The sequence below is a fragment of the Microtus ochrogaster genome, linkage group LG9 (assembly GCF_000317375.1).
Source record: "Microtus ochrogaster isolate Prairie Vole_2 linkage group LG9, MicOch1.0, whole genome shotgun sequence".
In the NCBI taxonomy this organism is placed as follows: domain Eukaryota; kingdom Metazoa; phylum Chordata; class Mammalia; order Rodentia; family Cricetidae; genus Microtus; species Microtus ochrogaster.
Window position 1 is genome coordinate 32,115,823 of NC_022034.1, and position 12,082 is coordinate 32,127,904.

At 42.6% G+C, this 12,082-nt stretch overlaps 1 protein-coding gene across 4 annotated transcripts in view; it reads right to left on the minus strand.

Annotated features, from left to right (window-relative positions):
• Man1a1 (mannosidase alpha class 1A member 1) overlaps positions 1-12,082 on the minus strand; it is a 197,308-nt gene that overhangs the window by 28,013 nt on the left and 157,213 nt on the right. For all 4 annotated transcript variants that reach the window (XM_026787398.1, XM_005363630.2, XM_013352414.2 and 1 more), the window contains exons 7-8: positions 9,207-9,330; positions 7,974-8,067 (exon numbers count right to left, since the gene is read on the minus strand). In XM_026787398.1, coding sequence (XP_026643199.1) covers positions 7,974-8,067; positions 9,207-9,330 — 218 coding nt within the window. The remainder of the gene's footprint in view (positions 1-7,973; positions 8,068-9,206; positions 9,331-12,082) is intronic.

Sequence of the window (12,082 nt, forward strand, 5' to 3'; positions counted from 1 at the left end):
TGACCCATCAACCCCACAGTACACTTTCACTCCCTATCCACCAATCCCACAGTACACCTCCACTGCCGACCCATCAATCCCACAGTACACCTCCATTCCCGACCCGTCAACCCCACAGTACATTTTCACTCCCTATCCATCAACCCCACAGTACACCTCCAATGCTGACCCATCAATCCCACAGTACACCTCCACTGCCGACACATCAATCCCACAGTACACCTCCACTGCCATTGACGATGCTCAATCTACTGCAGAACTATCTGTCTTCCCACACATCAGTCCCACAGTACCCCTCCACTGCCGACCCGTCAATCCCACAGTACACCTCCACTGCCGACCCATCAATCCCACAGTACACCTTCACTGCTGACATGTCAGTCACACAGTACACCTCAACTCCCGACACGTCAATCCCACAGGACACCTCCACTCCTGACACGTCAACCCCACAGTACACCTCAACTCCCGACATGTCAACCCCACAGTACACTTTCACTCCCTATCCATCAACCCCACAGTACCCCTCCACTGCCATTGACGATGCTCGGTCTACTGCAAAGACCATGTAGTATGTCTAGGTGTCCTCATCCTCACCACAAGAAAATGGGTCATCTAGGTCAGAAGAAACCACAGTGCGTGAGCCATTGCACTCCATGGGCCACACAGGGCCCTAGATTTGGATGTTTGCTTTTCATCATAAGACATCAAGTATAAGTAAATCTTCATTTTAAAAACACATCTGCTTCTAAAACCACAAACACAATGGATTTGAAACACCATGCCCAACATTGAGGGAACTCGAACATTAACAAAATGGCCTTTTAGGGTTTCATAACACAAAGCTAAATCTAAAATTAAAAGTCTGTTTCTTGACTTGGTTGCTCAGGAGTGCTTTAGGTATAAAGAATTGTTCAGCTGCCTAGCCAACAACCCCACTTTGAATCTGCATGGGTGCTGAAAATTGAATACACCAGAAATTAATTTTTTTTCCCTTTTCTTTTCTTCTTTGGCTTCAAATTCACCTCCTGCTCAGGTTTCCATCCTCCCATTCATATACACTGGAATTCAGGGGAGTCAATGAGACTGCGATGGAGCTCAGCAGGCCACTTACCCAGCATACACTAGGGTTCTGGGTTCAGTTTCCTAGCAACACAAACTTCAACAAAATACAGCAAGAGTCATTAAACAGTCATTTGACAAGTTATTTTCTCAGACTCTGCCTTCCCACGAGCAGTGGGTTCTGAACTCTACACTCTATCCCTCCCAGGTATCTTTAGAATCCCTGTTCCCCTCTGTTCCTGCCACTCTGATCCTGGCTCAAGCCACTACTACTTTCGTCCCCATTAGCCTGAACCGACAGCTTGACACAGCCTGCGGTCACCTGAGAAAGGACTCCCAAATGAGAGACTGGGACATTGCCCAGGCCAGACCGACCTGTGGGCATATCTATAAAAGACTGTTTTCATTATTAGTTGGTGTGGGAATACCTGCCACGTGTGCTCTACCTCTCTAGGCGGCTGGTGCTAGGCTGCAGGTGCTAGGCTGCGTAGCTCAAGCCTGGGAGCGAGCCAGAAAGCACAGTTCCTCCACGGTTTCCGTTTTAAGTTCCTGCTCTGACTTCTCTTAATGATGGATTGTGACCTAGAAGAGGGAGCCAAACAAAGCCTTTCCCTCATGAGTTACTTCAGGTCACAGTGTTTCATCGCAGTGACAGGAAGGACACAAGAACAGGTCCTGCTTGTCTGCCTGTCCACTGCAGTGGCCCGCTAGCTCATTTCCTGGCTATTTCTACTGAATTTTAGTAAACATGAGTAGCAAGGTCAGTTCCTCAATTGTCCAGATGTTCAGCAGCTCTCTGTAGTCTCACCCGCTGTGCTGGACAGGAAGTCAGCATGTCCTTCGCTCCAGGAAGCATGACAGTCTCTCTCCCTCCACACTCCTGCCACCCAGCCTCCTCACAGGTCAGTCTGGTCACCACGAACTCAAAGCCCTTCAACCCCGGCTTTCTGGGGACCAGGGAGGACTTTATGATCCCACTCTTCTTCCGGCCATTGGTCGCTTGGACTCTGCTCACCTGTCATATAGACCTTTAGATCCTTGAAATGTTCAGCTTCCATCCATCACCCTCAGGGATTCTGTAGGCCTTGTTTACTCAGATTTCATATCCAGGGTCACACAATGTTTCCTTTAAGAGACCCTCCCTGAAAACCTCTCAAGGTCACCCTCCTTCACAAGCTTTTGGACGGCACACTTTAGCAATTTAGCAACTGACCTTGCTTCTCATGTTTACTAAAATTTTGCCGTACATTTCCTTCCAGAATGTGGTCAAAGTACCTTGCCTCCTCACCAAGTCATGATCTATGAGAGCAGAGACAGGTCTTTACCTTTCTAATCCACAGTGGGCCCTGGAAAGCCTCATACCCTCAATACTAATGATGTCAATGACCCAATGTCTTATACAGCAATGTTACTAAGGGCTGTACCTCTTCCAATTCGTACGGCTTGATTTGAAGGGTTTAAATATGCAATTTTCTTATTATGGAATCCAGAATCGCAGGAATTAAATTTTAGGGAAAATATGCTTTTAAAGTTGTAAGTCTGATTTCTTAAAATAGCAGCACATGACCTTTACGGCTTCCTAAATAAATTACCACAGAAACCTCTGACATTTACAAATTAAATAGACTAAGTAGGATCTCATCAATAATAAGTCCTGCTGTTGTAAGCATGACTGTAGGAGACAAAGGCAAGTGATGCATGGCAAAGCAAATCCCTGTCCGGTTACTGTCAAAATAACAAGGCCAAATGAAGTTAGAGGGAGTGATGGCCACGGTCCAGACATGCCCTTCAGAGCCAGAGCAACGAGAGCGGAAAGCTAACAGCCAGGAGCAGCTTGCTATTGCCCCCTTTGGCTAGAATTTCACAATAATGGAAGAACAAGCTTGGGTAATTTTAAAGAAATAATAAAACAAACAGGGGAGGATTATTTTAGAGAGGATGGGGTTATATAGTAATATATTTATTTCAGTGAATTTTGGTGTTAATTAAATTTTTTTCTGGCTATCAAAAAAAAAAAGGTACATCATGTTTTGACAATTTAGTATCTCATTATTGAGCTTCCCCAGGTCTGGATCACAGTTTATGTGGTACCAGACTTCTCTGTAAATTCTTTGAGGCCAGAATTTTTAGGAGGACGTGACCCCCGACTCTAGAGAAAAATTTGGTATTTTCCTGCCTCACAGTTCTCACAGAAATGAGTAGTTACTCAAATCTTTTGTTCTTCTCTAAAGGGCTAAATTGTGACTTTTTTTTTTTTTTGATAGGAATAGGTCCCATGAAAAAGATTCCTAAAAAGAGAAAATTAAGACAAAATGACAATACAAATAGTAAAAGAATCAAGTACAGGAGGATCAAAATTATTAAAATTTTCCTTATTTTTTTAATCGGCTTTACATGAATCTGAATTTATCTGTCCAAAGTATTATTTCAGTACTTCTAGTGACACACAACGCATGCGCGTGTGCACACACACAGATGCATGGTGCCTCTCATCTAGAGCAATGGTCACAAAGCCTGTTTCTCCCCTGTGCATAGGCTGTGATGCTTTTTAGCCAGATCTAAGAAGCAGGGACAATTGTTTACAGAAGTGTAAATAGAATTATTGCTGAAAGGGTTAAAGGTCAGATGCAACACACAGGGATATGCAAAACATTCAAGTAAATGATCACCGAGTCAGTACAAAGTACTGTGTTCTGGGTTAGCAAACAAACCCAATGGCAAGCTTACCAACTTTGAAAGGTTTGTATCCCCAGGAAGCTGGGTGTGTGTGACTATCAGGAAGGGGACCCTGGGTAGAAATGGTCCAAAGTGTTGTGCTGGAGAGGAAGACACAGAGGTGTAGAGGATGCTAACCAACTCCAACAAGAGCCTGGAAGAGTCTTCTGGAAGAAAGGGCATGAGGTCTGGAGCTTAGTGAAGGAGCTAAGTAAAAAAGCTGAGGAAATAGTATATAAAAGGCAAAACAAAACAACAAAACCCCCAAACCAACCAACCAACCAACCAACCAAACAAACAAACAAAAAAACCTCCAAAACAAACAAACAAAACCTAAGACCTAGAAATACAAATAGAAGTATTTTTTTATGACTGGAACACAGGATGGAGGATGGGAGAGAGCAAATTTGACAGTCATCAATCCTGCTTGTTTTTCCATCAGAAAATTGGCTGATAAGCAATCCAAATATAAAAGACTCTTTGTACCAGGGAACAGAGCCAAATCTATAGCATATGAGTGACCAAGACAGTGAAGGCAGACGTTCCAGAGTAACTGCCTCTTAATATCCTTTTCCATAGTGATTTCTAAACCCCAAATTAAAGAAAGGAAGCCAGAAACCAAAGAGACCTTTCTTAAACTTGGAATATGAGATGAGAAGAACTCAGTTACTCTTTTAGAAAATTCTACCTAATTGTGCTGTATCTACATATTCTAGTGGGCCTCAGACATTTGATGTTAATCTTCGGGCCCCTCGCAATCTTAAAGATCAATGAGTACTCGGAAAAGGTGCTCATCTGAGTAGTATCTATCAGTTGGGGAATACTATTTTAAGGTGTGTGACTTTTGTTCATGCTGCAATTGTTTAACTCTGTGAAGCGGTGTTACCATGCCTGTCTAAAACATCTGATGGTCTAATAAAGAGCTGAATGGCCAACAGCAAGGCAGGAGCAAGGATAGGTGGGGCTGGCAGAGCGTATAAATAGAAGGAGAAACAAGAAAACAAAGAACAAAGAGAGAGCAAGGAGAGGAAGATGCCAGGGGCCAGTCTCTCTTCCAAACTACTGGCCATGAAGTAAGAAGGAAAGTACGATGTACAGAAATAAGATAAACAACCAGAGGGAAAAGGTAGATGGGTTAGTATAAGTAAAGACCAGCTGACTAGCAACAAGCCAGGCTAAGGCCGGGCACTCATAACTAAGAGGAAGCCTCCGTGCATGTGATTTATTTGGGAGGTGGGTGGCGGGCCCCCAAAAGAGTTAAACATCCCACAACATCTGTCAATATTAATCATGGTGGAAAACTGAAACAGAATTCAGTAGTAATTTTGTTGATTCATTAAAAGTAATAGTTACTACAACAAATGGTATTTTTCACAAAAATATTATTTTACAAATGAAACAAATCAGTGGGGAGAATGACACTATTTTACATTTCTTTTTTCGCCAGTCTCCTGAATGTTTGTTTTACTGCCTGATGCTCACGTCTGATCCAGGTTTGATCCATGGGCATACATTGCTTTGGCTGAAGTATACTAAGAAAAGTCAAGCCTCACACAGTTATACAGCTGGGATGGTATATCTTAATCATCTCTTCAGGGGCTGGAGATGGAGCTCGGGTGGTAAAGTGCTCATCCATTCATCATACAAGAATGGGGACCTGAGTCCTTTGAACCCACATTTCAAAAGTTGGGCATGGTGTCACCTGCCTGTAATACCAGCATGGAGAGAGCAAAGACAAGCATGTCTTGTCCCTGGCCAGCTCAGCTAGCTTATCCCTAGAATCCCAGGCCAGTGAGAAACCTGATCTCAAAAACCAAGGTGGATGGAATCTGAAGAACCTAATCTCTGGCCTTCACACACTCACACACACACACACACACACACACACACACACACACACACACACACACACCTGGATACATGCACATGAGTATAGTCCCCCATGCACATGCAGTTATTTTAATATACATTTTTGATAAAACAACAAAATATAACTTGGTGTTTAAAAGGTTAAAGTGTTTTTTAAAGACTAGCCACAATGTAGGGTTATAAATTATACCAATGAACTTTAAAAGATCCATTATTTTATATGTTGGTATGAGTGCTTGCATGTATGTATACATATCATGAGGAGGCCCAGTGTCCTCATTAGCCAGAAAAGAAGCGGATCCTTTGGAACTGGAATTAGAGGCAGTGTGAGTTATCAGGTAGGGGTTGGGAACTGAACCTGGGCCCTCAGCCATCTCTCCAGCCCCTCAGTAAACTTTTATATGCTGTTACATTAAAATCTATCGACTATTCTGTACTTTTAGTGATTTTTTTTTGTTATGCATGATTTCATAATAGCATGAACTGGTTGTTTGAAAAATATTGATTTTTTTTCTGACTTATGTAGCTATGCCATGTTGACATATTTTATTACAGAATAAAAACAACACCTTTGTTAAAGTCACCACCAATATTATCAGGAAACTAATGGAGGCAAGCTCACAGTGAGATACACAAGTTTTCAAAAGTTCTAATTTTTAGTTAGAAACTCAAAATTTACCACTAATGCAAACACCATTTTTTTCGATCTTTCAGAACCAACATCCCAGATCTGAGTAACAAGCTGATTTTAGTTGTGCTTTAAAGATGGCGACTCACAAAAGATAAACATCCCATAGCAAGCAAGAGTATTAGAAATGACGTAATCTTGGAACACAAGATTTCCCCCCACACCCCAGGTATTTCCCATCCTGCATCAGAAATGCTTCTCTGTCCGTTCATTTCCTGACACAGAAAGTGACTGTAATGGCTACGATTGATGGTGGACTCAGCCAGGCCTAGAGTCACATAGGAAACCAACCTCTCAGCACCTCTATGAGGGAGTTTTCTAGATCGGGTTAACTGAAGTGGAAGACCCAAGGTACTGTCCTGTGGGGAGGCTTCCAGAATGACTACAGAGAACAAAGAAAGTGGAGCATCTCTCCCCCTCGGATGCTGTCACAAGCTCTTGCCACCATGAGAGATTATGCTCGTGATCTGTGAACCCAAACAGACCCTTCCTTCGTTAAAGCTGCTTTTGCCAGGGATTTGGTCACAAGAAGTTGCTCACGTGATTCTATGGCCATACGGGTTATTGTCCACGAGGATCCAAGTTCCTCCTCTGCTTTATCAAAGCACGTATCAGTGAAACTGGTATATTTAAATTATGATAGAAATCACAGTGAGCATTACTACCCTTTGGTGTCTGTCTTGATTCTCTTACTGAGTTTACCAGTTTTCCCCACCACTGCTCACTCAATGTAGGTGCAAACATGCACAGGAGAAAGGCAAAATGTCCCAGTATTCATAAACTCAGGAAAGGTGCCCAGGATTTCCAGTGACCCGGAGACCACACTGAATGGGAGGCTCGTTGGTTTAAGGCAACTAGATCCAGGCTCTTCGTAGCGATTACAAACAGGAGACAAGGATTTAGCAAGATTTTTTTTCTTCTTATTAACTTGTTCTTTCAAAGAAGTACTTCTAAAAGAATAGTGAGACCTAATTATCTGAGAATATGATATGTAATATAAAAAAAAATTGAGTAAAAGTTCAAGCCAGTGTTACTACCTCCACCATAGCTAGATGTCTCACTTGCTTTCAATTGCTACTTAACCTTTCACATTCTTTCCAAATTAGCCGGAGAACATTTCTTTTTACAAATTCCAAGCCTTTCTACCTCTGTTGAAAATTATCTGGAGTGCGGGCTGCTGGCATTAGGTGATCTTGGTGGACGCTTGTTTCTGTGCTAAAGGTAAGTCACGCACCAGACATCTTTTTCTGGTAGCTTAAAATTATGAAGAGGAAGACCTCTGTCCGTGGTTCTCATTTCCCAACTCCCAGTGGAAAAGGTCAGAAGTCGTCTAGCTCTGGGTAGCTGCATCACTGGCGTCAGCACAGAAGACCCTGCTTTCCCTCTAACCTCAGGGCAAGCCTGAGGTCCTCCACCTGACACACACTGGCCAGTTCTTCCTTTTTCTGACTAAGAGTTTCAAATATGCTTACAGTAATGTTGTCAGACCCATGGCTATCAGAATACGAGCTGTCTGGTTTCCCGACAGCAGTCTGTCTGAGGCTGGTAACGTCTCGCTTCCCCCGTCAATGTTCCTTAACAAGAACAGCACGGTGCTGGGCCCCCAGAAGAGAGAAGGATTGCTCAGCTTTGGACTTACGTTGACCCCACTGTCCACTATTGGGGTTCAGATAGTTAGGATAAAGGCCTTCTGGTTTGTCCAGCTTGTTCAGCACTGTTCGAATATTCATTACCTATAAAAGAAGAGCAGTGTTAGTGTGAAAACCTAAGATAAAGTTCTTTCTATCTTGCTCATTATTATTGGTATTATTTGGTCAGGGTGGAAAAAAAAAGTTGATAAAAGGTTTCAGAATTAGGAGCGTTGTGATTGTCTTATTGTTACACAAAATGACAAGTGCATATAGACATATCTATTGAGAACCTCAGATCCCAAGCGGAGACTATGATCTATATAGTAAGGCAATATTAATGTATAAAACAATTAACTCCTTGTTTGGAACTGGGCATCTGACTAGGATCATATGGAAAATAAATATAAATAGTAGGCCAAGAGAGGACCACTGCTAGGGGTGGTGGTGGGGGGGAAGAAGGGATTATGTAAATTCTTCTTCATTGAGCTCCACCCCTCAGCCTTAGTGCAAGGGTATTAGGAGTTGGGGCTCTGAGGGATATTCATGAGGGCAGAGCCTCTTTGCCACCCTGCAGCCTGCGCCTTGGCAGAGGCACACAAGAGGCCTAGGAATGAAATCTTCCTGACCCAGATTCCAGCTGTAGACCTGCGGGTCGCCATAACATGACAAGTGAGGTTGTTATGAGCTGCTCCTCTAGGGCGATTTTGGCTGTAGAAGGGTGAGTTCACTGGGGCAGAGGCTAACAGGACAGAACCTGATGGGAGGGAGCATGGCTGTACCATGGCGGTCAGGGGGTCTGGGAAGGCTGCGGTGTTTGAGGAAAATTTCAACAAAGTGAACGACAACTCTTTTCTTTCAAGGAGTTTTGTTTAAAAGAGGTAAGAGCTAAAAGCCAAGTGGTGAAATAAAGAAGTTTGGATGGATTTGCTTCTTACTAACAAATCCATTCCCCTGCCATAGTGTATTTGTATAACACTTTAACCTCTTACATATTCGCTTCATGCACAGTATACGCTACTACATATTTTTAGATGGAAAAATTAATACAAATAAGTAACTTATTTAATGTCCAGCAAGCCCCATGGGGGAAGGCAGGCCCTCTCACCATGAGTTACACAGTATCACATAGAGATGAGGTTGACCACCTGATCAAGGGAAATCAGGCTTATTCCAGAGCTTCCTGCAGTTACACAGACCTCGTTCCTTTCCGCTCACTTTTCACAAGTACTCTCAAGACTCACCTTTTCAGCGAAGATGGGGTTTCCTGATAAGTGGCTCAAGTGCATGAATTCCAAATGCAAAGTTCCAAATTCTGCCAGGATACTGCTGCCCCCAGAAGCCCAGGGCCAGTTCCGTCCAATGCCACTAAGGAAGAGAAGACACAGGAAGACACCGGTCAGGTGAATTCCATTTTCCAAGGTTCTAAATGGCCCAAGTAGCAAAGCTTTAGATGTTATAATTGTTTTCTCAGAAGACTGGTTTTAAGCTTTGACTCCTAGCTTTAACCTGAAAATTGTGTTAAGTCAGAAAGTCACTATGTGTCCATGTGACATATTTTGGAACCCAGGTGCTATGCAGCAATATACATATACTCTTTGAAATACTGCCCAAACACTGCCCATGCCCTGTTGCCACATACAGCTCTTAAACATTTCAATGAAGATTCCAAGCGGTTTTAGATATTTACATTATACTAAAAAATCTATTTGGATAGGAGATGCATTTTAAAGATTCTTTAGCTAAGTACTTCTGTCCTTCTCCAAATCCTCCCTCCAATTCCTAGTCTGAATTCTTACCTAGCAAGACATCATCCTGAGCCCAAACATGAATTGCATCTTGAGATATGACCAGACTCTTGAGTATGTGCTGTGGGACAATGGTCTATACCCTGTCAAATGTATTTTAATAAATGCTGATTGGCCAGTAGCCAGGCAGGAGGTATAGGCGGGACAACCAGGCAGGGCAACAAGAACAGTAGAATTCTGGAAAGAGGAAAGCTCATTTCCGCAATTGTTACCCAGCTACAGAAGAAGCAAGATGTGACTGCCTTGCTGAATAAGGTACCAAGCCATGTGGCTAATATAGATATGAATAATGGGCTAATATAAGATATAAGAGTTAATAAGAAGTCTGAGCTACTAGGCCAATTAGTTTATAACTAATGTAGACCTCTATGTGATTTCTTTGAGACTTAACAACTGTGGGAACCGGGCAGGACAGACACCTTAGACAACAGGCATGGTTTGTTTCTGTAGAAATACTTAAAACTTCAAAACATATATGATAATTTAAATAAAGAATAAAGTCAAATCCCTGACTGATAGTTCATATTCCTTTGTCTGCAAATGCACATCTAAGTTTTGGTTCAGACTTAGGCTTATTGCATATAATTTGATACACAATAGTGACTGTGAACGGCACACTGAGCCTGCAAATTGCCCACCCGAGAGACTCTACAGAGCAAAAATAGGAGGCAAGTATTTGGGCAGAAAGAAACTCCAGTATGGTATGTAAACGCCAAGGCAAAGGCGAGAAGAATTCCCGGAGTGTCTTGCACGAGGATCTACATTGCAGCATCATAGGCACCACAGGACACTTCCTCTGGGAGGAGAGCCCAGAGTTGAGGCTTAAAAGATAAGATATTGTGAGGAAAGAGCACTGAGGAGGTGAATCTGGGCATGTGCCCACAGCAGAAGGAACCAAGTGCAGAATCAGACAGACACTGCAGGTCGAGAGAGAGGTGGCAGGCATAATGGCTGTTGTACCTGAGCCTGGGACCAGAGGTCTGCTGGAAGTCTGATTTCTCTCTTTTTAACACTGACTCCTTTTAAGTGCTTTTCTTGGTGCCCCCTAACCTTCTAAGCTGCCCCCTTTTACGTGGGTAAATGTTCTCAGGCCTGTCACTGCCTCTTATGCCAGGCTGTTGAAAAATGGGGAAACTATGGGGAAACTCTAGGCTAAGCCTCCCTCCTATTCTCTTTGCTTTTGGAGTCAATTTCAGGTTTTGTTTTAAAGCTCACAAGTATGGTTGATATACCTAATAAAAGGGAACACAGAGAAGCGAAAATCTTACATTCATACATTTTAGACAATGTCCTAAATTTTTCAGTTATTGGAATATGAGCTAGGCTTATTTTATAGTTAGTTTAATAAAAGGGATGTTAAATTACCCGAATGGAATGAAAAGCTACCTTTGGGCTTTGTTAACTCACAGCCAGAGAGTCAGTGCCTGCAGCCACTGGACATTTCCTGTCATGACTGATCAACTGATTTATTCTACACATTTCATCGCTAAACAAAGTCCATTAAGCAGAACTCCAAAGTCCTTGGTTGTGGAGAAGTATTAAAAACTAATAAGTCCATATCAGGATAAGACAGACTGACAGCTTCATCCCGAAGAAGGAAGAAAACAGGATGTAGCACCAAGTTCAGCCTACCTCCCGGAATCTCAGGAACTGGTTCTTGTCAGCAGAGGAGATTAGAACATGTGCAAACTCAGAAGTGCTAATGAAACAATCTAAGGGCACTTAGATAAAACTCAAATTTATTTAGTATCCATATACATTTATTTCTAGTAATTTATGTGATGTGTTAAGAGAAAACTGGCGACCCACTGATCCTTTTTCTGGTGTTCACGGAATAAGGAAAATCACGTTCTTTCCTTTGTCCGCTGAATAAGGAGTAAGAGCATGAAAAGCGTGCATCATGCTAAGAGAAAGGCAGCTGGCTTTAGGATAGGTGTGGATGTGGAAGAATGGCTTCGATTATCTTTCAGCACCCAGAATTCATGTATTTCAGGAAAATTACCTACAAGATGAATTGCTGTGCGGGATCTTTACACCTGGGAAGTGGGTTGAAGAAGTCAGAGAGGGCACAACTCAACCTGGATCTCATAGACAAGTCTGCAAAGACCAGGAGTTGACAGCACATGACAGTGACCCACGTAACCCGGGAGACACTTGCTTCCATTCTGGCACACTATATACTGAATCAAACCCAGATTTTTGTTATTCAGAGAGAGGAACAGAAAACTTCCGAATGTTGTTTCACTTGCATTTTTTTAAATAAAGGACCTAGCCTAGATAGATAAGGAATTCACTTTGATGATTAGACTGAC